At 40.5% G+C, this 26,965-nt stretch overlaps 1 protein-coding gene across 3 annotated transcripts; it reads right to left on the bottom strand.

Moving 5' to 3' along the window:
• Window positions 1–85: 85 nt before the first annotated feature.
• On the bottom strand, window positions 86–25,951 carry LOC113156309 (leucine zipper putative tumor suppressor 2 homolog). 3 transcript variants are annotated; one of them, XM_026351377.1, is made up of 7 exons: window positions 25,708–25,951; window positions 15,993–16,110; window positions 6,269–6,814; window positions 5,528–6,121; window positions 5,098–5,220; window positions 4,512–4,658; window positions 86–3,387 (listed from the first exon to the last, which is right to left on the bottom strand). In XM_026351377.1, exons 3-7 carry the CDS (start codon window positions 6,785–6,787, stop codon window positions 2,680–2,682), a joined length of 2,091 nt encoding a protein of 696 aa, XP_026207162.1. In that variant the 5' UTR covers window positions 6,788–6,814; window positions 15,993–16,110; window positions 25,708–25,951; the 3' UTR covers window positions 86–2,679. The 3 variants fall into 3 exon arrangements, with proteins under 3 accessions (XP_026207162.1, XP_026207161.1, XP_026207163.1); XM_026351376.1 differs by having other exon boundaries at window positions 15,997–16,110; XM_026351378.1 differs by lacking the exons at window positions 15,993–16,110; window positions 25,708–25,951 and adding an exon at window positions 12,457–12,604.
• Between the last annotated feature and the right edge of the window lie 1,014 nt (window positions 25,952–26,965).

Raw genomic sequence — 26,965 nt, 5'->3', positions numbered from 1 at the left:
TGTAAATAATTTGGTGCTATTATTTAAAGAAGAAAATATCACTACTGTAATGTACGTAAATGTACATAATACAAAATGACATCTGTTAAGTTTGTTTTCATTTTAATTAAAAACATAGGTTTGTTCAAGAAATGTACAGCATGAAAATATACATTTAATGTCTTCATACAAATATTGTGGATTATAAAATTATACCGAAGAGCAAGAACGAACATCCACACAAACACGTATATACAGGCATTGTATCTGTACTGTAAGAGCAAAATATAATGTGTGCAACATTGCTTTGGTCTATTCACAGTGGCTATGTTTGTTATTTTTTTAAGATGGACAGTCATCTGTGGGAAAACTGATTTGTCAGGGCTATTTACAGAGAATTAGAATTCAGTCAGCACTAACAGGAACAAAAATGGGTTCTGCTGTACAGGGTGGTAAATATACATCAAACAAATCATCTTATCTTTAAAAGGTTGGTAGGAAACAGTCACATTATGGTCCAAGTAGTTTGACTTTACACCAAAAAACCCGTCGCTCAGTGTGTGATTTCCCTTCAGTGATGTTAGATGAGTCTTAGTAACACATCACCCACACGCTGCAATAAGTACTTTACAGTATTTTAACTAATTATCAAATACAAGAGCCAGCGTGGGTTTGTTGTGGCTTTAGACACTCTTAACTTAACTGTATCTACATTTGTTTCACTTGAATCATACATTAGCTTCAAGTATTCTTCAAGCCAGGACTGAATTTCAAACACTTTGCAGTCCTGTTTATCACTCCTTCAAAAATATCTGCATCTCAACATCAGGAAATGTGCAATGTTTCAATCCTGAAGAGCCAAATGAAGATTGTGTGTGTGTGTGTGTGCGTGTGTTGAAGTCACAGCTCTGCTTTATTGTTAAACTGGAAGTTCCCCAGATTTTTTTTGCACTGATGTAATGAGGTACTTTCAATTCTAGGTATTTAATTTGCTGCATCAGCCAAAAGCGCTACTGAATAAACACATTTCCCAATGGGCCTTTTTCACAGGTGATATTTTGATGTCTTTATAGGAAAAGCAAAGGTGCAAATAACACAACATTAATAATGGCTGAATTCCATTTAGCTGCTTTCACTATTATTCCAATAGTATTTCGATACTCAATTCCTCTATAGTGAGTGATAAAATGAGAATTCACATTAGAATGATTCATCATTTTGCATCGTTGGTGACCAGTTAAGTGCTGTATGACTAATTTTTGCAGCTGTTTAATGTGGTGTATTGTACTGCAGGATGACCACAGGCAACCACTACTTTAGGCCCCTGTACAGAGCGTAAATGCAAACATTTAATAAGAGGGCTTGGAGTAAATATAGCACAATGCATCAGGAGTAATTGAGTGATTCTAGACAGAGCCTGCTATTGTGAATGCTGGCTCACTATCGGTGTCGCAGCTTATGCTGCTTTCACACAGTGCCAGCAGAATAAGACACTCCTTACTCAGACTGAGGAATGTTCATGTGTCATTTTAAAGTTGGTGAGCCCTGCAGCTAAATGTGTAGTCGCATTCTTTGTGTTGTATTAGTCGCAGTCTATCGGGGGTTTTATCATGTTGCAGATCTCAAATTCCCAGTGTCCAGTCAGACTGTGATGATGGTTTTTCCAACTCAGCTTCTCGTGATTTGGTTTAAACAATATGTGACTGCAGCATTAGTGGGATACTTGAACCACATTAATGTTGTTACACCTACTATAAAGGTTTACTATCATGACATAGAATATATCCAAACGCTATAAGTTACTGTACCTAATGTATAAAGCCCACTGCTGCATTAAAGTAAAGTGATTTATTCAAATTGTCTGACATCAGACATCAGAGTCTGGCAAAGCTTGTTTTGAAGGAGTTCCTTTTTCTGCAGGAGAAAAGCTGACAAGTACTGGATGGAAGGTGAATATTATGTTCTGTTACAGTTTAATCATATTGGACTAAACTGATGTTCACGTTGCTATTTCCAAGATATGATAATACAGTTGTCTGTTCGCTCAGACAGTCGTGTCATACACTATATGGTTGGTAAAGTAGGTTAGACATATTTTAAAAAACATCTGTTTACATGTTGGTCATGATGCAGTTTACACAAACGTGTATGCAGTGGCCCCGGGGGGGGCTACTCAATCACCATTACAAGTGCTGCCGTCATTAGTGCCTCGCTCACTCTTAACATGGCATGTTGAATGCGTGGTATCCCACATACACTGACAAGAGCGTGGGCTCCATCTAAATGAAAACTACTAATGAGAGCTGACGACTAACAGAGTGGGAGTACAGTGCTAAACCCAGCTGGGAAGGTGCAGTCATTAACACACAGGAAGAGGCAAGTGAAAGGTGAAGTTACTCATATACAACAAATCTCCCACGAATGCTTATAACTGTGAAAACAGGCCAGGACACTGATGTATGTTAGTTCAAACACTAACACAGACTTTAATTATAAGGGTTAAAGGCTGAGGTGGCCTGCTAACGACTAATAGAGGTCATTAGCTTTTAATTTGGAGACCAGACCAGGGTGGCTGATTTATACACAGCAGGTGTTTTGGGTTTTTTAGACAATTGTAATGTAAAAGATCAAATCTGTTAAGTAAAGTTGGGGAAAAACTGCTGACGGTAGTGCAAATTAAAACAAGTAGGGACACAAAGGTCATATTTCCGTGGCAGCAATCTCATCAAAGTTGATCTCGTTGCCACTGCCCTCATCTTCTTCTCTGCTGTCCAGTTCCTGACTGAGCTCCTGCAGGAGCTGCTCCAGCTCTCGGTTCCTGCGATACATTTGCACGTAGTTCTGCTGCAGTTGTTTCTGGTAGCGGATTACTTTGTCCTTCTCCTCTTGCCATATCTTGCGCTCCCCTTCAAAGCTTTCCGTTTGCTGCTCAAAGCGCTGGCGCTCAAAGGCCAGCTCGGCTCTCACCCTGTCCATCTGTATCGTCATGTTCTGCAGAGCCTCAGTACTGCTCTGCCGCTGGGCCTTTGCCTCGTCACTCTCATAAGCAAGCAGGTGCTCCTCGGCTTCCTGGAACACCTGACACTGTCTGTTTCCTGCACCCTGACTTGCCAAAGCATCTCTGAGATGAGCCAGCTCTCCCTCGAGACGTCCTACCTTTTCTCTGAGCAGCTCTGCTTCACTCTTACGGCGCTGAAGTTCATTTTCACACACCTCCAGCTCCAGGGTTCGTGTGCGAGATGTGCCGTGGGCCTCCTGGAGCAGGACCTGGGTGTTTGTCAGCTCACCACGAGTCTCTCTGAGTTGACCCCTCAGCGAGACAATCTCCCCCACACGCTGAGCTAACTCTCCCTGCACCTCCTTCAGCTGCTGCTTCAGCAACGAGATTTCCCCCGACTTCTGACAAACCTGAGGGGACATAAGTATTCATGGTAAATAGTACATCAGTACATGGTATAGTAAGTACATCAGTTTAAAAAAAAAAAGGAAATGAATTGTATAATTATGTTAATCAGTGAAATTTCCTGAGAGTTGACATATTTAATAATCTACCCAGAGGTCCAGAAGAGAAAAGCAAGGAGAAGGAAAGGAACAGGTGATGATCTAAAGCAGACCACATCATGTGTCAGACATGGAGGCAGTGTTAAGGTATAAGCATGTATGGCTGCCAATGGAACAGACTCATTCGTGTTAATTGATGATGTGACTGCCAACTGTTTTTATAACTTTCCAACGCAGAATAAAAATGGAACAGATTCTCAGATTATACTGAGAAGCAATAACATTAACCTTTGTTCCACCCATTTTTAATAACATTCAGTCATTTCATCCTCACAGAGATGTAATAAAGATGTTCTACTCAAACTCAAGCTGCATATGTCTGACAGCCTGGTCAACAAAACCCTAACTAACCAGTTTTTAATTGTCCTTGAGTTCAGCACAGTGACCACAGATGTTTGCACACTGGCAAACATGTTTTTCTTGTCAGCAGGAGCCTGTAACAACAGCTGAATTACTGAACAAGCCGAAGTGAGACTCCTGTCCTATATACTCCCGTTGTGAAAAGGGGTCGCACGAGTATCTAAGACCTTTTAGACAAATAATTCTTTGTGGCATGATTATTTCAAACAATAGAGTTGCATTAAAAGTCTTTTTTGTCTTTGTTGTTTGTCTTTTTTGGTCTACATCATGAGCTTAAACCAGGACAGAGGCAGCTGACTGATTACTTCTTCAAAGAAAGCATCTTATTTAAATCTGTCTTCTATCTTGTTTTGTAATGTCAGACGATGACAAAGGTCCCAGAAGATCATTATTCAGACCCTTTTTTTTTATATAGATTTACATAGAAATTGGTTCATGTCCTGCATTAAAGTGAACAAACTGCACAAAAAGTAATGATGTTTAATCTGATATCATTGAATAACAAAATCAATACTTGACTGTGAGGAACTTAAAGCTTTATGGCCCAAACTTTCCTGTTTTATTATGTTCATTACTACTCTTTATTAAGAAAGTCCTGTGGTGCTGCTCACCTCCCACTTAGTCTCCTCCAATCGTGGTCCCAGCTGGATCTTCTCGTGCTCATAGGAGGTACAGCGCTCTTCTAGCTGCTCCCTCTCCTTCAGAAGCTGAGCAAAATCCTCCTGCAGCTTCTTCTTCTCCTGCTGAAGCTGATAAACCTGCAGCCAGAATTTCGACATGTGTCGTAAGAAAATACTTAAGTCAATGCAGACTAGTCAAGTTAAGTCAGCTACACCACTAGTAGAGATCATAGTAAATAATCTTTTAATGACTTAATAAAAATGTATCCTAGAAAATAAAACATCATCAACTTCAGAATACTAAAATTCTTATGGAGGTAGGTAGATATTGTGATGCATGCAGAGAAAAAATGCATTAGTTACTGGCTTTGTCAAAGGCTTTACATTTATTAAATATAACTTTATAAAGACAAAAACTAAATGCAGAGTACTGGCTGAGTACTGCTGCTAATGGACCATGTGGAGAGATTGTTTTTCCAGCTGCTAAAGTTTTGTTTGCAGGACTGGACTCATTTCACTATCTGTGGGAAAACAAAAGCGACGTGGTGTAGAACAGAATCGGTTTCGAGTTTCTGACCTGAAGCTGAAGGACTTGTTGTGCCCGCTGGGCCTTCTGAGAGGCTACCTGCATCCTGGTGGCACAGCCCTGCCTCAGCTCCTCCAGCTCAAGCTCAAAACGCTTCTGCTTCTCCTCATAAACCTACAAGACAGTCCAGTCAATAAAACATAAGTTAATGTATAATGATAAATGAATAACGTGTGGAATTCTCCAGCATAATGTTTTAGTGTTTCAGGCTACATGTCTCCATTCAGCTCTGTGTTATGTTTCTGTGTTATGATGCTTAAATGGCTGCTCTACATCTGGCAACAGTGACAACAGTTAAAATTTGTCATTTTGGCTAACACTAATAAATGTTTAACATACATAAAAGATGCTTTTGAAAAAGATAAGCTGTCAGCGTTTCTCTCTTAAAATCTACGGTGTGCAGTTCAGTCTTTCTACCCACCTGACAAATTGCAGCTTCATTCTCATCCAGGTTTTCTCTGAGTTGCTGCAGCTCCAGATCTCTCTCCCTCAGTTTGTCCTCCAGGTCCCTCACCACCCCTTCATAACCGTCCACTGGGCCTGGCGAGCGCCCACTGGACCCACTGTCAGACAGAGGCTGCCCTCTGCCACTTAACGACCCAGAGCCTGTACTCTTACTGGAAGAGGAGCGCCCACTGTCCGAGTTGGAGTGTCCGTGAGCACTGACAGATGGTATACTCTTCATGGGCTCCAGGTGGCCAACAGAGGCCTCTCCCGACACCAAGCTGTAGCCTGTGCTGCTGTACGGCGGCAGGCTGGAGAGAGAGTTGCGTCCAGAATCGGACAGTGAGCAGGACTGGCCGCCGCCGCCACTGTTCCGGGCTCCGCTGTATGAGCTACGTTTGTCAGAGCAGGAGGGCGACACGTCTCGGTGGGTGGGGCTGAGCAGATTCAAATTGTTTTGGTTTTCTGATACGTTGGCACCGTGTCGAGGGGAGAGGTATTGCATGGAAGTGCGGCTCTTAGGAATGACGGGTTTGAAGGCAGTCGGCCGCAGTACGGTTTTTTCCATGTTCTACAGGAGGAATATAGAATGAATGAGTGAAGGATTTACAACAAGCACATTTCAATTCAAGTGTCAGAACGAAGTAAATATAGCAGCATATGCAGTGTCAAAGCTAAAATGCTGATTAATCCAAAAGTCAATTATACAAAGATGCACCTTTTCAAGTTTTCCTGACACAGGGATCAGTTTTGGTGGAGGTGCCCCCATATTCCCATTCAACCCTGATCCCTCTTTAGCCTCATCTGCATCACTCCCAGGGCTGGCAGGTGTTACATGATTGTCATTCCAGTCACCTACGTAGTCCTCATTCAGATATGTGTAGTTCCCATTCCCACTCTCCTTTTCCAGGCCTCTGATGGACGTACTGGAGCTCTGTTTCTTAAGTGGTGGGATGCTCTGCAGTAAGGGGTCCTGTGGAGACTCCGAGCCCAGGCAAGGGGCGCCTGGTGTGGGCCGTCGAGCCCTGGCTCCCAGTTCAACACCAGAGCGGTGGTCCTGGTAAGGGCCGGGGCGTGCAGCAATGAGGCTACCAACAGAGCCCATAGACTCCAGAGTGGAGGGTGGTGGTGCGTTGATGGGGGGTGAAGGGCCAGAACGATGGCGTCTGCGGGCTCCTCCACTGAGGCCTGGGCTGTGGTGCTCAGCAGATATGGGAAGAGCCTGAACCAGGGCCATGGTGGCAGCTCAGAGGGTTCACTCGCTCTGAGAAAGAAAGAATGACAAAGATGTTTTAATGCAGGTCCCAACAGTTTTCTTAATTACATTTAATCATACGTTGTCAAGTGTTTGAGGGTAACCACAAGTCCATGAGCCTTCAGAGTTAACTTTGACTTTACAACTAGACTTTAATTGAGACTTGTAGAATCCCAATCGAAGTCTCAGGTCTTACAATAGCAAGTAATGTCTAATGTCAAATAAAGAAAAGTCTCAATTAGGTCTTAAATCATTCAAAAGCGGTTCAAGTAATTTAAACTAAACAGGACCAATCTGCAAGAGCACAAAATAAAATAACAGAGCACAAAGGTTTGAGCATTAATTTCTGAGATCCCAGTATTAAAGTCTCCACATTGTTACTTTCAATGAAAATTTTATGTAAAAAAAAACAAAACAAAACAAAACAAAAAAAACACAAAGTAACTATGACCCAGGCAAAACAGACATGATATACAGTAAACTGCAGCATACAAATGCCCCACAAGACCATGCTGGCCCACACACAGAGACCCAGGACAGGCCATTCATTAAGCCCACTCAAGCAGCACAAACGGGGCTTGAGGCATTCGGCTTGCGAGCATGAGGTAACAGAAGAAAAGGGTCTCTTTTCATTTGAGATTTAAAATGGCTTCTAACATGCTGGCATTTTCCCTGACAGCAACAAAGGCTTCTGTCTCCACGCATCTTATCAGCCTTGGGAATAACCAGAAGTTCATAACTGTGGATAAAACCACAAAGGAGAAGCACAGAGGAGAAGAGACAGGTTGAATTTGCTGTTCACAACAATTTGTGAGAAATAAAATGATGTGGGAAGCACAAGAAGAGACACCTCCCCACTGCTTTACCTTCACAGAACTGCTGGTAAACACTGACACCACGATCGGCACCACACATACTATGACATCAGCAGCAGCTCGTCCCGTGGCTGGTGAATAGTTGAGTGTTGTGTGAAAACAATAGCCAACAGGATGCATGCTGATGAGGCCGTGGTGCTCCGACAACAACACTGACATCAGAACCAGTTGTTTTCTAAAAACATCTTGGTGAGTCACAGAACATGGGGAAATTCTACAGACGGGTGTGTCGTGATCTTGAGTTTCAGGCTCGTCTAGCAGGTCACAAAGATATGACTGATATGTAGTTTGTCAAGGAATCTCTATGTCCAAAGAAAAAAAAACAGGCTCTTTATTTAAAGAAATGGAAAAACTTTAACTTGTAATCTCACACGCAAACTTAATCTATTTATCAAACATTTAAAAATGTAATAATTACATTATCAAAATAAAAAACGAGTGATGGCTGATGTACAATAACAGGACGGAGCAGAGCAGTGACCTTATGTTATTTCAATGTGAACATTTGACAGAATTCCCTCAATTTGTCTTTGTCTAGTCATCGTAGGTCTTAACAAACTATAACTCATTTCACATTATTTCCTTATTGTATGAATCCTATTTCTAAACATATAAAACTTTGAATTCAATTGCTGTAAGCACGTTTTATGTACGGCTCTTATTCCTCCTTTTTTACTCTCAGGTTAGTATTTCAGTGCATTATCAACCCTCTGGACCTCCCTGTCCCAGGTAACACACTGAAGTTGAGAAAACCTGAAAAAGATGGGAGACATGGGGAGGATGATGAAGACGACTGTCCAATTAGTGGTAAAGATGGCTAATAAGGTGAAGGGCTGGCAGTCCAGACACATTTCCACCACAGGGCCAGCCAAGTCATTTTGCATCCTGCCAAGTTTACTGAGAGCCAACAACGCTACTGCTGCGATTTAACTGTGATTACCACATGTTAATTAGCACCCTCAAAATCTGGCTAATCCCTGCTTAGACTCACAATAACAGACCAAGACAAATCTGGTGCTACAATATGTTGGTATGATATGAAAAAACTATAAAAGGAATGATCGAGTATTTATATATATTCTGTCCAGTACTTGCTCTAGCATGTGTCAGTACCTTTACTTTTATCTTAGCACTTTTAAAAAATGCATGAATTAATCTACTATTAACAAAAAGCAAAACAAGCATCCAGTAGAGAATTATGATTATTTGCAACATGTGGCGTAGGAGAGGCTGAATTAATGGTCCCAATGAGCAGAGCCAGTAGAATTAATCCTACATGATTTCTCTACACACTTAGAAAGAATAATTACTTCATGCCAATATTTATTACACATAATCCTTTCTGAATGGGAGGGATTGAGACTCACTACATTAAACGTCTGGAGTTTGTTAGAATCTGCAACTGTTTCAAAACTATATTTCTCTAAGCGAGAGTCTGAAACCACACAAGACTCTCTCCAAACAAACTCTACAGATCATCTCAATGATAAGTTTACTTACTGACTTGATCCACGAATCTGTGGAGATGTCAAACAGCAAATATTTCAGAATTTGTACTTAAAATGCGACTAAAATGAGAAATGAATTATAATATGATCATCAAAATAGTTGCCTGTTAATTTTCTGTGAATGTACTTATCACTGCATCTCAGACTAAACCTAAACTATATTTGTATAGGTGTTTTAAAATACATTTTTCTCCATGAGACAAAAACAAATCTATTTAAGCTACAGCTTAATATAAATTGCAACTTGTACATTTGCTAGAGTCTGACGGCTCTTTCCTAACAGTTGAATTCAAATGAGCACTTCTGATCCGACTCTCCACATAAGTGAGGAAAGCTCTAATCCTTCAAGAAGACTGAAACTATGCAGAGGCTCTACTAAGGAAAGCATGGGGGGTTATAAAGCCTGCATCATGCTCATGCAGTCCTGGTTTTCCTTTTTGTTGTCCGAGACCAGGGCCTCCAACATTAGAAGAGACAGGAGGGGAGGGGTCACAGGGCTGACAGAGAGGCCAAGCCCCCTCCTCAGCATCTTAAAGCCTTCAACTGTTTTATAGCTCTGACTATTTTCCATTCATTATCGTAATAGAAGATAAATGGACGATAACAATGACTGGTGAAGCATCCATGTCAAACATGTAGAAGAGTGAATGAAGATAATATTCATGTAATGAGGTGTGTACATTTAGTTAAGTAAGGCCACAACTCACGATTTTCATGACTAATTAATCTGTTGAGTGTTTCTGTAATGACTGTTCATTTTTTTGGTTGATAAAAACATTGTAAATGCCACCATGATGCCGACAGTGTCAGCTGACTGTGAACAGACTGTTTTTGTCTGGGAAAGCCCTTGTAGGTGTAAAAACCCCTCAGACAGACTCAGTCAGTCACTCTACCACCTCCAGGAATGTGCGGGTACCAGCTAATGAGAGTTTAGCCTAAACACGGTCAGAATAAGAGCTGGTCAGTGTGTGGACAGCTACCGAATTTCTGATGTCTCATCATTTACATGCCACAGCTTGAGGGAGGAGATTTACAGCAGTACTTCTCATTGTGCATGGATCTGCTGTCATAATAGCTCTCACCGCAGAAAGCTTTTTAGAAATCAATGGGCTGCAACAGTTATTTTATAATTAGTTTTATTATTGACTTAACTGCTGGAAATGTTCTTGATTTGTCCATTTAGTGTTAGTCTATAAAATGTTATGAAATAAAGTGATAGGTTTTCTAAACCCCTTGTTTTGTCCACTCAACAGCTCCAAACCCAAAGAAGAAAAGTTCTGAGTCACATCTGAGAAGCTGGAATACTGTTTTACTGCTGCAGTTCATTTTCTATTGATTGAAAAATTTATGTTTCAGCACCAAATCAAATGATTAAACTAAATCTGCTGATACAGGGTGAATTGGGAAGGCCTTCAGGGTTAGGGGCATAAGGGCAATAAACAGTATCCTGTACATTTGATCAAATCAGTCTAGAAGTTGAATCCACCTGTATTTCAGGTTGACATTTTAAAGACCTAGAACTCCAAATTTGGTGTATGAACTTCTACCAAGAAAGAAGTGAGAAAGGTTTGGAGGGGATTAATTAGAATTACATTTGATCAAAGTCCAGATTCTTTAACTACTTTGAATTTCTCCTTCCTCTCTCCAGTGTGTGGACTTACCTAGGCGAAATGTGAGCCATAACAAAAACAATAAATCAATATGTTAAGATCAATACAGTGAATAATTTACTAATTCTAGATTACCTGTATCTGTGGATATGAAATAGATATGAATTGATGTGAAACTGAGTCAAACCCCCGGCTCACACTACTGCCATCACAGACTGACGGTCAGGTCACTTCAGTCACAGGGGTGTATTCATTGCACTTACAGAAGTACATCTTAATAGATTTCCATGACATTCATTGGCATGCAGGGTAACCTTTCATTTGACTGCATCTGAGACTGGCAATTAAGGAACCAAACACTGTAAAAGCCTTTTACAGAGGGCATATTACAAAGATACAGTATACACAGTTAGCTGGTCCTGCCTGGCAAGAGTGCAACGCTACACAAACCTGCTTTGAGACAAACTGAAAGCCAGCATTAAATCCTTCTTTGTTAGTACCCCGCCATAAACACACATCCACAGCCACAGAGGTGAGAGTCTATAAATATTCCTCACACCAGGTGAAGTGTTGGCACTGGGGGAAAGGAGGGAAAATATATATTATACTGGCCCCATCTGAGAGCAACATTACTGACTGACTCAAAGAATATGTGGGGCTAAAGAGGCAGAGAGAGAGTAAAAGGAGGGAGAGTGGGTCTCAGTTTTCAGCAGGCAGTGTCTGCATGAAGGAACAAACAAATGAATCTGGAGATCCCCTCCTCCACTCTCAATCTTTCGGCCCAAACTTCTGAATCCCACTCTCTCTTTCTGCCACCCCCCTCTCGTCTTATTCAACTCCTTCTCTTTGGAAACTGGAACATAGAAGGAAAGTGTGACGAAGCTATTTTAGTTCTGTAGACAACCTAACTTTTCACAGGCAGACACCTGAACAGGCCTGACAGTCACCGTGCCAAATGTTAATGTTCCCAACTAGTGCTGCAATAGATTCAGATAGCTATCTATAGCTGTTCAGACAAGTAACTCATATTTTGAACATGTCCAGAAGTAAAGAGAGCATTTTCAAATTAATTGTCCAAAACCAAAAGACACTTAATTTACTCTAATATAAAATAAGCTAATTCTCTCATTTGAGCACCTGGAAACACTGAACGACCTGTAAACGACTAACAGATTAATAAGTTTAGTGTTTCAACCAACCAACCAACCAATAACCAACTTGGTTATTGCCATCTCTCTTGCACAGGGTTTCAATGACTTTCCTCTTATGATTATCAAGTGCATGGTATACGTATATAGAAAAGTTAACTTGAAGACATGTGGGTCGGAGTGATCAACTAAACTCTGCATTTAATTTTTTATTTAAATAATGCTGGGACTATTAACTGATAGTCAACATAGCTGCCAATTATTTTTTTGTTGATTCACTAATGATTGTCGTTACACAGCTGTTGTGTTTGTTCACACTGACAGACGATAAATGTGCATGAATTAACTCAAACATCTTTATGCAACAATGAATTCTTTCACAGTGACTGTACAGGTCAAACAGTGAGTAAAAGACAAACAGCCTAACCAAACATCCCTGCCGCCTTGATTATCTGCGTATTATAGTCAACTTCCTTTTTCTCCAACGTGTTTCTCCTCCGAGTTTCTTACCCCCGTTTGTTCCATGCATATCTGCCTGCTGTTAGACCAGTTCCCCCTTATCATCCAGCCTCAGCTCCGTCAGAGTCTCCGGTTTGGTCGACTCAAACGCTCACTATGTTGCTGTTCTCCTGTCGTGTTTTCTGATCGGCCCTCCTAAGGAAAACTTCTCTAACCCAATAAACAGCAACTCATTCTCAAGCCAAATTCCACTAGTGTGAATGGGAAGCCAGTCCCCTCCCCTTCCTCTCCTTTCCTCTCTCATGCCCCCTGCCTGCTTGCCCTCCCACCTCCACCTCCTCCTCTCAGCTCAGCTCAGTCTCTCTCTGACAGATACACCTCCTCTCTTCTTGCTCCACTCCTCCTCTACCATTTTCTTTGACCAAAGAAACTACACTTTGCAAAGTCCTATACTGCCTTTGTCTGGCTGGAAAAAGGAGGGGAAGGAGAGAGAAACAGAAAGCCGTAGTAAGGCCATTCTGCTCTCTCTGCTCATTTCAAGCAGAAAAAAAAAAGACTAGAAAGAAAAAAGGAACTGCATAAAGATATCATCTCATGTGGATCTTCCATTTATCACAGATCAACTTTTTAAAGAAGATGTGGGGAAATAAGCAGAGACGTGGAGATTCAGGGTGTGACATTTTAGAAGAAAGATGTGAAACTGGAGGGTATTTAACATGGAGGTTTAAAAAAGGGAAAAACTGGATCAAATGCTGCAGCTCTTGCTCAAAAATAATATAATGTAATTACTGAGCAAATGCTTAATTAGAGAAACCATTAGTCTGAATTAAAGGGGTGACACTATCTTTTTCTTAAATCTGTTTACAGCACAGCCAAACAGTCGTCCAACAAGAAGTACTGAACAGGTGACTAAAAGACCAGCATTATTTGATGTTTTTAATATAAAAATACTGACTAATGCAGCCTTATGGCTCATACATTTAGACAACAATTATATATTTTCCCTGTAACAGAGTCTAACATCCTGGATAACCAGTCAGTATGGTTCCAAAACTTTATTCTCCCGTGACAGTAGCAGCATTCAGCCTTTGCCCTGACCTGTAATCCACCATCTGGCCAAAATTAATGAAAAAAAGAAACAACGAGACGAGATGGTGCCGTCGGAGCTCAGCTGCTCAGTTCCCAGATGAAAAGAGGAGTAAAGTAGGCTACAAGAAGTAGGCTATGCCCTGCCACCGCCTTACACACACAAACACAGATATGTCCCTCTCTCTTTCTTATTTGGACTCCTTCTCCCCCTGCTCCCATAACCAGGTCACACTGGTAGGCACCAAGTTTGTCCTTCAGGTAAAGCTGAAAAGGGAGTTCAAGGTCATTCTTGGTCACAACTCAATGGGAGGTCTGGGTAACACTGAATGTGCCACAATTAACATCCCATCCTGCTGCAGCTAAAGCAACAGAAACCACTGCGTTGGTCCAAAACTGGACAACAAACACCATTAATCAGCTGCCCCGAGGCCACCAGTGCTGGGGAGAGGCAGGCTGCAAATCACCTCTGTGAATGCCACCATTAACACTACTTTTTACAGACGAGGGGGGTGGCGTGACTCAGCCCCTTTTTTGGGGGAAACTGATTTACAGGCCCCTGCAGCATAGTTTAAAATTCAGGCAGTAGCAGGTAAACACATAGTAATCAGTTCTTTGATTAATGGTCAGTATAGAGTAGAATAAATCTTGTTGGGTGGTAGCCAGTTACAGTAGCTCCTCTCTTTTTGTGTTGTTTTTATTAGTTTTGTTGAGTTTTGTCATCTTCATCCAACTCGTGTTGTGCACTTTGATGAGGTGATGGGCAGAAGTAAACTTATTGGGATGTTTTATATCTACTGTGTTTGTGAGATACATTTGGTGACCTTGTCTCGAGGCAACATTACTAAGGATACAGCATTGTTTGTGTATGGCAACAGCTAGCCTGCTATTAGCTACCAGCCAGCTATTAGCCCTGCAGAACATAGGTCTGACACAAGAAGAAGAAAGAAATCCACCAGGAGCTGAGAAAAGCCGCTGGGACAAGTCATCCACGCTGTTCCAGACTGGACATGGCTGAAGAATGTCAGTGTGGATGAACAGTCAAACTAGGCGCTACTGCCATCCGATTTAGTGCCATTGCTGCTTCCCACAAACTTTGTGATCTGCTGTATCTCACTTCCCTTCTGGGGAAAAATAAATATCCAGGCCAAACCTTATCTTATCTCATCTGTTTATTGTACAGGCACATTCACCAACACGCATATACCAGTATACAAATGCATCTGTTGACCCATCTAAAAATGCAAACAGTGTACATATGTTTACATTCTATATACAAACATATTCAAATTGCCCACGGCCATGTCTTGGACATGTTCTAATTGCATTCTATGTGGTTACATTCTTCTCTGTGGTCTTAAATAGACTTAATTTAATTTAATGGACCCTCAGGAACTCTAAATATGATGACTATGTGGCTTCCTCTTCAGTCTGCAGGATAGCCAAGATAAAAATACATGGTGGAAACTGGAGTAAAACTCCAGTTAAAACAAGAGATTCCAGTGTGGTTTTGCATTAATGTTGGACACATCTGTCTGGTGAATTGACATCTTTACTACAGAGTTACACAAAACATCTAGTAGCGAGTAACGCCTTCATGCCAATTTCTGTTCAACATCGATAGTGGCTCCTTAGAGGCCACAATTCTGTATCTATAGCAGATCCCCAGCAGGTGGTCATCTATCATAGGCTGAGCTGTCATCTCTCTGTGGTCCGTCAGCCAGCTTCCTTCGATATTTTCATAACAACGGCTCACGTCTGGGACCGGAAAGCGACAGAAAGCTAGGCCATCCATCACTGTCCACACTAACTCTGCGTGGGGACATCGCTCCCACTGGACCCTTCAGCTAAAACTGGCCTCAGCTATCAGGCCCTTTGGACCACTTCGTTCCAAAACAATCCACCAAGGCACAAAGCAATCGACGAACACCTCTGAAATAAAAATTAGCACTTGGCAGGCAGTGATTCATCAGTTTTAGACACAAATAAAGAGATGGAAGGGAGAAAGACTTTCGTAAATTGAAATAACTACTCCCAGTAAGTTCTATCATAAATCTACAGAAATGGGTTAGCTGCATTGAGCTGGCAGGGACCCGACTGATCCACACTCTGATTTACTGTATAATGTGCCAAAGAGATTAAGGTTGCGCCTCCAGCTTTGGAATTACAGCAAAACCCTATCCATGATTAAGATCTGTTGCTAACTCCCACGCAGCAGGAATGTGTTAACAGTCACACATAGTAGGATGCACACTGCCATGTGTACCGCAGCCTATTTGTGACATTAATAAAGTCTCCACTAGAAATTGTTCTGAGGAGGGAACCTTGTGAATGGAAATTCATCTAGTATTCGCAGAGTGTTAAAAATAAAATCTGAATAAAAATTGAATGTCTGAGAAAAAGATGGGAAATTAGGTTTCACAATTCAGGAAATAATTAAATGTTCAGAGTTCTCCTGTGTTACAATTTAAGACACACTGAGTCCAAACGGCTCCACTTACTCACCCAATCTTCAGCTTCTGGGGGCCTTAGAAAAGCATGGGGTACAGGTCAGTCGAGCCTCCAAGGAACTCATGTCGGTGAATTTTCATTCCCTCTTTGGTGCTCAGTCCTCCCAGACTGTAAGAATAAAATGCAACAAAACGCATGTTGTTGAATCAGCAAAAGAAACAGTGAGACTACGCGTACTGTGGAGAGCTGGAAAACATGAAATGTGACAAGTGTGTTTACAGAAGTGAGTGAGAATAAGGAAAATCTGAGTCATGATGGCAAAGAAGGCTTCACAAGGAGGAAGGTTGAGGGAGAGGGGATTTTCCATGTCAAAAGTGAATAGTGAACCCAAAACTAGCATCCAGTTCACAACTATCCCAAGGGTAAAGTAAAAATGTAATTGTGGATTCTTTTCATATGAAAATAATCACAGAAAGCTTTGTGGGTCTCCCCCAACATGTTTTTGTTTTTTTCTCAGGTCATCAAAGGTCTAACATTTACACAAATACAGGTTTGAGTGGAAAAAAAAAAACCTGATTTGCAGAAATCAAAGAAGTAAAATCTTGACAAAACAAAATCTCGATCCACTTTGTCGTTGACATCAAAAAGACAAAAATTTAAACGCAAACCACCACCATCTGGAAAGAAGTACATACTCCATCTGTACTTCATTAAACAAATATTAGCAGCAAGCAAAATTTGAGTTTGAGTAGAAGACCATGAAAAGTGGCAGAGGTGGGCAAACCAGACATCCGTTCTCTTAGACTAATCATGGTTTTGATGCTATATGAACCTTCAAATAGCAAAATACTTTTATTACTTAACTAAACCTTCTATTCGCCAATCAAGCCAAATTTTCCTACTTACCTACAGTTCTGAAGATTTTAGTCTCATATAAACCAAACAATAAATTATCAGAGGTAATAATCTACAGCTTAATAGAAAATAATTGACAGGTGCAGTCCTAATCCCAACAACAATGTTTCTGCATAAGTTATTTTTAAGCAAATATTTCCTGTTTTTTATGTTAATAAAGTGAGTGAGTGAGTGAGTGAGCAGCAGAAACCTAGTGAGAGTGAAGTAGTAGCTAACTGGTTAATGTGCATCCCATTTTAATCAGCAGGATCAAGGATGTTTGCTAAAATTAATGTTAATAACCACCTGCAGGGTAACTAAAACTGTAGAGGCTTTACTTAAAGCTTAGCAAACCTTCAGTGCTTCCATCTGTGCCTAACATACTGTATTAGTACGTTACAGACAGATGGAAGTGCTGGAGGGACTGTGGCTTCCCACATGTAATGTAGCTCAATCCAGGCGGCTTTAAGACAGCTTCTTAAATACTACACTGTGATACTGCCAAGCCATAGAGTATACTCTGTGCCCTGTAAAGCAGTAACTTAATAGGTGTTTGTTTTAGAGGCTGACAGCAGACCTACAGATCCTAAACAGGTGTTTACTTAAGACTGACACCCCCTCAACCGCTATTCCACGCTGAAGGGGATAATCCTTATTAAAAAACAGACCAAACAGCACAGGGCAAGATACAGAAAGAGGAGCATGTACACTAAAAGAGAGTGACTCCCATTATATTACACTATTCATTTGCTGAACAGAACCTTTATAGACAGCCACCAATACCACTAATCCTGACCCTGACTTGTTAACTGAGCCAAAATCAATCAACTCCATCAGAATATAGAGACTTAAATTGATTTGTGCAACTTAACACATTTCAGAAAATCGTTCTGAACTAAATGTGGAGTCAGTTCAAGGTAAATAATATACAAGTAGCGAAAAGTAGTGAATAGTTATAGTGTTATCACAAGTGTAAATAAGGCTTAAGATTTTCAACTTTTCACCTTTAAAGTATCCATAAAGTTTTTTTCATCATTTTAAGTGATTCAGGTTTCACAGTGACTATAACAAGAAATAGTTCCACACATCAATCCCAAGCCTTTGAACACAGAACACAGTCAATGAATTAAAAACCTGGCCACAGATCAGAGTGCTGAGCTCAATAAAGAACAAAGAGATAAAGATCTGTGCACCTGTTTGAGTCCTTAGATTGATCGTGGTATCTACTCACTTAAGAGTGTTTGAACATCTATATGCGAGTCCCACGGGATATTGAGAACACATTCAAAGACTCTTTATATCTTCTAAAATCTGACTCTGGTGATGACAGATGAAAGAAAGGAGAACGCAGATTAAGGTTTAATCTGCAGGCAGGAGGGCCAAAAATCCCCCAGCTGACCAAAAAGCTGCTGGCAGTTAGTTCAGGTCACCTCAGATTTCAGTGTCCCACAGGGAAAACTAAGATTATGCAAATTAAAAGTAAAGATTACTTTAATTGGCGAGTAGTTGTCTGTTTCAAGATCTACGGATTTATATTTTCTCACTACTCATGCACATAACTAACATTATTACTATATGAAGTGGATATGCTGAACCGGTTAGCAGTTACCATGGCCAACAAACACTGCACAGCGTTCATTTAGAGTTGTGTCTGTGTCAACCCAACAAGTATGTCAAAGAAAAGTCCAACATTCGCCACATCTATTAGCTGTTTCACTCTCTATCAGCTGAGGGAAATAAGATGATAAATGTTCCACTATGTTCATAGTCACTCATTAACTTTGGCTGTCATTTGGCACTGTGTGTCGTGTCTAATTGGTAAAGTCACGGTACACAGTAAAGCTAAACTACACTGTGCTTAACAGCTACGCTGTGCAGTGGTCAGGAGGTTGCATTAAATAGGATATGGTGCAGAACATAAATTTAGATACCTATTGGGAAGGGCAGGGTAATAGAGGAGAAGTAATGAGGATAAATGAGGTTCTGTATTTCACAGGCTTTTAGACACACACACACAAACACACACACACACACACACACACACACACAGCCAACAGACTATTAAGGAACAGGGTGGCGTTCCACTTCTTCCCTATCCAAACACTGCCACCCCACAGTACTTAGGTTTATTATTCTAATGTTCACCCATGTGCCAGAGGTTCCAGGCAAGTCAACAAACTCAAGAGATGGTGAGACCAACACACCCTGAACAAGGACCAATCAGAAAATAGGTAAGTGGGACATCATGCAAACAGACATGTTGACAATACTGTACTCTAGATATGTAATGCAAAAGGCCTTCAAGGCTAAATGATGCTTCCTTCATTTTCATTTAGCAGTTCCATGCTTACATAGTTGGACATAGCTGTAACATCGGCATAAATATAGTGAAGGAAATTATTTGTTAGGGAAAAATGGGATGTGTTTAGAAATTCTGAAATCATACAGCTGTTTATTTAAAGAACATAAAATGGGCAGAGGATTGGACATGAATCCACTGGGAAAACTAGCATGTCTGCCTCGTTTGGACAGCAGAAAAATGGCCCACATGGAAAGCATCACATTCAGCACAAAATCTCCGACATCCTCATTTAGGATCATCGAGGCCAAACCTCAAACATCCTCCTACATTTTAGAAACCTACTGAGAAAACCTCCAAACACTGTACTGTGAGGAGGGACTGAGGATGACGAGGAAATAGGGATGGAAGAGCAGTGCAGCTGTAAGTGGAGAGTTGGCATTTTCTGGAACAAGAAATTGTTTAACGATACATACACATACTTTGTTTATCACAGCCACATAGAATCCCAGTGTGTAGTGCCCCTTTAAGTCTGCCTGTACAGTTGAACGGATAGATGAACTGCACATTGTTTAAATGCTCAACAGCTCTTATCCACCGAATGAGCAGGCAGGACCGACGGCTCTCCACACTCATTGCTTCAGATCCACTTCCCCTGTGCACGCGTAAAGCCTTATGCAATGCTTTGACGCAGCTATTGCCCGACCGTGCATCCCACCACCCACGTAGCATCTGATTTGCACCTAGTTCTTCCCTAGCACTTCTTCACCTCTCAGTCAATCTCGCGCATGGTCCCACATGGTCAGTCTCTCTACTTAAAACCTTCACTTTAGCACTGCGTACTTACAAATTTGTGTTAGTATCACTATGTGTGTTTATTCATAAAGACTGTGTTTGTGTGCATCTTGTGGCCTCAGCGAAGGAGAATAATCAGGCCAGAAATCACACAGAGAGAGCAAGGAGAAATGTATTTAAAAATATCCAAAACAACCAACAGGGAGGTGTCGCCCCACTTACATGAGTCCAGCTACATACTGTACTTTTAACTGCAAAAAAAACAAAAACAAAACAAAAAAAGACCATAAGGAAGAAGGATGGAGGCACCAGATCAGTTTAAAAATGTTTTATGATTATTACTTTTCAACACAGCTCAGACAAAACAGGACAGATATAGTACTGTTTTCAGCATGTTGCCGGCTCAAGCTGCTACGGTTCCAACAAGTCTTCCAACTTTAATGGAACACACCTGGGTTAGATTTAGACACTTAATAAATATGGTTCGGGTTAGTACAACATGAACATTTGCCTAGAAATTACTGCTGTCTTGCTTTCACATGACTGATTTCTTTTGCTGCCGTTACAAACAACATATAAAGTTGTATTTCACTGTTTCTATTGCTCAATACAAGACTAGGCACATGTGTTAAAACAGCTCTTCAACTCAATTTTCACTTTAGGAATATTTTGGTGGCTCTTTTAACCATGATGTAACATTTTCTGTATCTTGGCAGAGCTGACTGACAATGAAGCTGATAGCTTTTATCCATTCAGGTTTGGTTAAAGTGGGGCTTTGCTCATGTATTTTTCACCATTTGTTTTTAATTTAGCAATGTTGCCACATTCTCAAAGTACAATGTTATCATGGGTAACAAAAGCAAGCTAGTAATAAATTAGAGTTTAATTGGCAGCAGATGGACAGGATGTGGAGGGTTTTTTTTGTTGTTGTTTTTGTAGTCAGGGATAATTTTTAATCGATATACAGCTCCATCACACATTGCTGCTTCTCTTTTCTTTGTTTTGTCATGTTCCTGACCACTGCCTGTGAGAAAGGCTCCAGGCTGCACCACAAAGTGTGTGAGATGGATTACAGAAGGATCCTAGGCAGTTGACACAGCTGAAGTGCAAGTGAGTGGGAAAATGAGTGGTAGTGAGTGGAGGAAGAGAGTGTGAGAGCAATAAGGGAACAAAAGGAAATTAGGAAAAAAGAGGAGTAGGAGTTAGAAAGGCTTCAGGCCTGTACTGTACATCAGCACATATGGGCCTCCCTGCAGCAGCTGCGAATGTCATGATCACACTAACTACCGTCACTAATCACAGCTGCTCATGGGAACAGGGCATGTTGTTTTTTGGCCTTTTTTCCTTTTTTCTTTCCCTTTTGCTCTTTTTAGAGCATGTAATCATCCACAAGTACCAACAGATGATGCAACAAACAACATGTCCATGCCATGTAAAATATTTTCCTATCATAACTTAGTCCTTTATATAAGCTCTGAATTGGGTACAAGGCCAAACATCACAAAATTGTGCCCTCATCCTCCAACGCTGAGGTCTAAGACTATATACTCCTACCAGCTACACTGTACTTCTCTTAACTCTTTATATAAACTAAATTTATATAAAAACATTAACTAATGGCAAAAGTTTTCAAAAAGCAGAATACTATGCACTGGCATTAAGGACGTTTTAAAATACAGATGGTGTTTGTTTTGGTACCATGGTCCATTTCCATTGAAATGGGGCCATTAGTCACAGCACCAGGAAGGGAGGTGACAAAATATGGCAATTTGGGAGGCAAAAGATGTCTACAGATTAATGGCTGCTGGGTCTGCACCTGAAAATGGGGACAAAGCAGAAATCACATGAGATTTCATCAAAGAGAACTACAGTAAGTGGGAAGCTGGTGTGTGTCTGTGTCATACATCTGTTGCTAAATCTTTTAAATACTTTCAGTATTTTTCATATATTTATAACCACAGCCTTCACATGCTCAGGTCAAGACACTTGGCCCCAAGTGACCCACCCCCAGGCTCAGGGACCTGTAGTCTGTGAAACCTCAGCTTCTGCTTCTCGTTGTCCAAAAACAGCTGTGCAGTCCAGATGTGCCCAAAACTCAGAGCAGGCCAAGAACACCAAACTGAACCAGGGGAGGAGATAAGGTGACAAGCGCCATGTTTCTGAAGGAGGCTTAAAGGATGGAAAAGATTTGTAACATTGGAAAATCTGGATAATGACATGAGACTAAAAAGATGTCGGAAATCTTTGCTATAATAATGAGATATTACATAAACAAATTAGAAGACCCACAAGTCAGGTTTTGAAAAGATTAATCACCTGACAGAAAAATAAAGTAAGTCAAGGGCATTATTTATACAGCAGAAATGTGTTGTTCTAGTTTGAGGATTTCACATTTATCATCTATTATCACTCATCATATTGTTATGGAACAAACAATAAAACAATGCACAAGCAAAAGGATTCGGAAGGATTGCAGGGTTCGGTTAAGGTTTGTAATAGATTTCAATGATTAAGATATTATTTGTTGTCTACAAAAGGCAATTTAAAATAACTATTCAATTATAAAAAATAGTTACTAATATACTAATCAGACCTGACGTGAAGCACCCCCAGTAAAATCTTCAAACAATCATCAGAACCTAGATAAAAATCGAATAGAGTGTATTGAAAAAGAAATCTTGAAGGTTAAAAATCCACAGTGCTCACTGTGTTTTGTCAACATGTTGCATTTGTTGTGGATTCAGCATATTTTCTGAGCCTTATACATGCAGCAACTGCACCATGACATGAGATTCAAATCGACATAAAAAGAGTTTCCTTTAGCAGGAGACATTTAAGTCATAATTTCAGGAACTAAATAAGAAATGTAGGTCTTAACTGTATTCCTTCTTCTGTCATCTAGAGACTAAACAGACACAAGCCTCTAGCCTATTTTTCATCACGATCCATTGTTTAGAAAGCCACACAGAGTTACAGAATCATTATTTCAGACTGTTTTAAACACTATGGTGTGGACGACTGTGCAACATCACTAATTACAGCAAGCAACCAGAGACAGGAGAGTAAATCCAACACAATGAGACACTACATAAACAAAGAAACCCATAAAACACTAAATCAGCATTTCATCTGACACAGTGCTCCCTCAGGAAAACTGAACACAAAACATTCCTCATGTTGCCTGACAGTTAAACGCCTCCCTCTGTGTTCCCATTGTTGTCTTGTCTTCTTAAGTTTCTCTCTTCTCATTTGTTCTTCAAGTAGACAGTTTGCTTAGCCCGGTACAAAAAACTGACAGATTTGACCTTCAGTCTAGTTTAAACAGCTCAAGGACAATATTTGTAGTGACAGAAAACACATTAGTTAATATGAAAAATAACCTTTAAGACTGGTACACTCACAGCTCTATTACTGTCTTCCTAATTCCAACAAAGTCAGACTAGAAACTAACAAGGTGGAAACACTCTGGGATACTGTCCTTTCATTGTTCCTCTCCTGCTCCCCACAGCTAGTATTACTTCTCTTCTCACAGACCTGCTCTTAAATAAGTCTCGCTTCAACAACTATCAGTAATTAACACATGAAAAGATGCAACATCGCCACCTAACAGAGGCTGTCCTGCTGCTGTTCTGTTTCTCTTCCTACGTCTGATACTTTCACAAGAAGCATGATAAATGTTTCAGAGAAAGAAAACCTATACAGTATTAGACCTAATACAATATTTTAGATTTATTTCTAACCATTTTATTACGTTACAGAATGCAACATGCATGTTAAATTTGTTTAAATTTGTTTTTATATATATAATAAAAATAAAAGTGTCGACTTCTCCAACAAACTACATGAATAGATTCAACAAAGTATGCAAATCCTAGAGGACACTAGTCTAAAACTGCCACTAGCAGAGTCTGTTATGCTGACATAGCAGTTCCCTGTAAATGTTTGAGGGAAGCTTGCCATGTGCTAATAAAATCACTAGAGATATTATCAATGCAAATAAACTGCAGCCTCCCAATGTCGAGACACTCCAGTTCTCCCTGTCCAAGCTTGCTGAGGTAAGCACTTGACCTGTGCCTGTGTTTAGGCTGAATACAACATCCTGCAGAGCTGGAGGTTGAAGGTTGGAGCTGGGAGAGCTTGTTTGTTCTTCTTTGTCATGTTATCATCTCGCTCCAAGTATTTGTCATTTGTTTACAAATGAGGCCGCTGCATACAAGAATAAACTCAGAGCTTTTTCCTTTTTTTTAAATAAAACCTCATTACTGAAATGAGTCCACTTGGGATTTCTTTGTATAAACACACCACGGTGCTGCCATGCACACATGCACCAAAAATCGAATTTTAGCAGAAATTCAATTTACTAACAAGCAAACTTTTGTGCAAAATACTGAGTTATATTCTTGTTTCTTCTAATAAGCCACAAACTGTGCCTACGTTGCACCTAGTAATGCAGTAACACAGTGAAAAGTGTCCCTGTGTCGAGCCATACAACAACAGAGAGGGGAATGCCATTCATTTTTAGAATTCACATATGTTATTGCTGTGCCCAAGGGCAGGACAGCCAACAGTTGTGAATGTGCAGAAGTGATTCAGACATTTAAGCTATAAAATCAACTAAGGATCCACAGGGTCATGAGTCCAGGAAGGTTCATTGAAGCAGTGATAAATAAAAATCTACTGTGTACACAAAACATATTCAACTCTTGTTGTGCAAGTCCTTAAATATGGCCACTAAAGCTGTGATGGCAGGCAGACATGCCAATTTACTTCCCACTGTATTCATAGTTAAACATACCTACCACTGTGCCCTTTGTGGTCCAGTTAAGGTCAGGATTCAATTGTCTTTCACTCCTGATTCTGATCGTTGTCCATCTATTGTGGGCATGTGGGCCACAGACAATGAATGGGGTGCTCTGTATTTTTTAAAGCTCTTACTATGAGCTTTATACTTGCTTATTAGTTATGAAAACTTAACTTGGTGTTTTGTGTTTCCACAGAGTCAGCAGCCAATTCATTGTGTATGCAGCAGACCTAGTTTTCAAATCCCAAATGATGCAAGTGAATTTTAAGGATTTTTCTACCAGGTTTAAAAAGAACAGAAGAAAAACAAGCTCAAGTTTATCATGCTGTCCTAGATCAGATAAATAATGTCTTAAATCAATGACATTCCTCTTAAAAAGCTCAAATATATGCAACTTTTTCTAGAGATAAATGCCCCATGAACTCATAGGAAGTCAATACACGAGCCTGACACATTCCTACAGCAAGCACATAAACATCAATTATCCAAGCATCTATTTCCAAAAAGGAAAGCAGTAAGATTTGTTTATGGGATGTGGAGGAACAAGCTGACGTCTGTGATAAGGAAATTGTTGATTTATATTGTGGACTAAAGCTGAGGTCTGGCCAGGAAATGAGTTTGGATCTACTGTAGGAGCCACTCAACCTGTCACGACTGATGGATTCGTTGATAACAACAGCTTCAAAGGCCTCTAGTCGCTATTTTACGTTGTAAAATGCTAAATACACTCAACTTCCCATGATTTACAAAGAGTAAATAAGCTACGTGTGTGTGATGAATAGGAACTGTCGGTGAACTAGCTAATTTACACACCTGAGCAGAAGTTGATCGTTTAACTTTCAGATATCCATTTTAACACATTAACAGCAGCACATACATGTACTTCTACAACTACAACATTAATAAACAACTATTTGACCACTCATGATGTTGTTTTTGTTAACTTATAGAAGTAGATATCCAGTAATAAACCTACCTTGAACGGTGCAGGTCAGGCGACGGACGTGTTCTGTAAAAGTCTGCTAACAAGTCTGGAGGACAGAGGTTTTCTCCTTCTTAAATCTTCTTATCCACAAACCGGTAACTTTACCGACGTGTGCACAGTTGAAACTGCGTGTTAAATGTCTTTCTCAAGCTCTCTTGCTTCTCTTCCTCTCGCCGAAGGATCGTTTGTTGTTGTGAGGAGAAACGAACAAGCGCTGCTCGTGTTTTACTGAGCGTTAGCAAGCTAGCAAGATTAGCAACTGCTACATCCGGCGAGGACCTTCAAAATAAGACAGCCTGCTTATTTTATCTAAAACAGATGTAAGGTAGTTCAAATAAAACACTGTGGAGATCTGATCCCATGGTGCATCTGGCAATGCAATAATAAGAGTGAGACAGTTCTATATAGCTAAATTAGTCATTTGCAGACACTGGTATCCCATGTGCCTTGCAGGTGACGAACACACACACATACATAAAAGAGAAACGTCATGTTTGATGTTTTGCTCAGCTGAACATACTGCAGCTTATTTTGCTACCACGGGGTTCCTGTGTCTTGTCAAATGGACACCTCAACATACAGCCAGTGGGAACCAGGCATCAAACCACCAATACCGAGGTTTATGGACAACTGCTCCACCGACTGCATCACAGCTGCAGGATTTCTTTGTTTGCTGAGGAATTAAAAATATCCAGGATTTCACACATAATATAATATATATATAGTTAATACTTTATTAATCCGCTTGGGGAAAGTCTTTGTGGACAGGCCGCCCCTCTGAGTCACCAAGGGTTTGAGGTTCAATGTCTTGTCCAGGGACACTTTAATATGTGTCTAAGAATCAGGGGGAACCGGGTATCGAGCCACCAACCCTGGGGTTCACCTTACTGACTGATCCACTGCAACCACGTACACGTTAAATACATGCAATATAATGGAGTTGTACTGTGTTGTATTGTAGCAGGAGGCTAAATAACAGAAAGTCACCTCTGCATAATGAAGTAAAGTGAATGTGAAATTGCCCTTAACCAAGCTTGTCGTTTTGTGCTTTTACTTTGAAAGCCACCTTGCAGGCTTCCGGTATGTGTTGCCTGTGAAGTGCACCTCAACCTGCAGAAACAACCTTCTCTAAAGGCCATTTATTATCATATGTTACAAGTAAATCCTCAATTATAGTAAATACTACATAGTACAAACATAGTACTACTACAGGTATTCACACCACAAAGTACCACGGCCTATTAGACAC

This window comes from Anabas testudineus, chromosome 19 (assembly GCF_900324465.2).
Source record: "Anabas testudineus chromosome 19, fAnaTes1.2, whole genome shotgun sequence".
Taxonomy (NCBI): Eukaryota; Metazoa; Chordata; class Actinopteri; order Anabantiformes; family Anabantidae; genus Anabas; species Anabas testudineus.
This window is presented reverse-complemented; position numbering and strand designations above follow the sequence as displayed.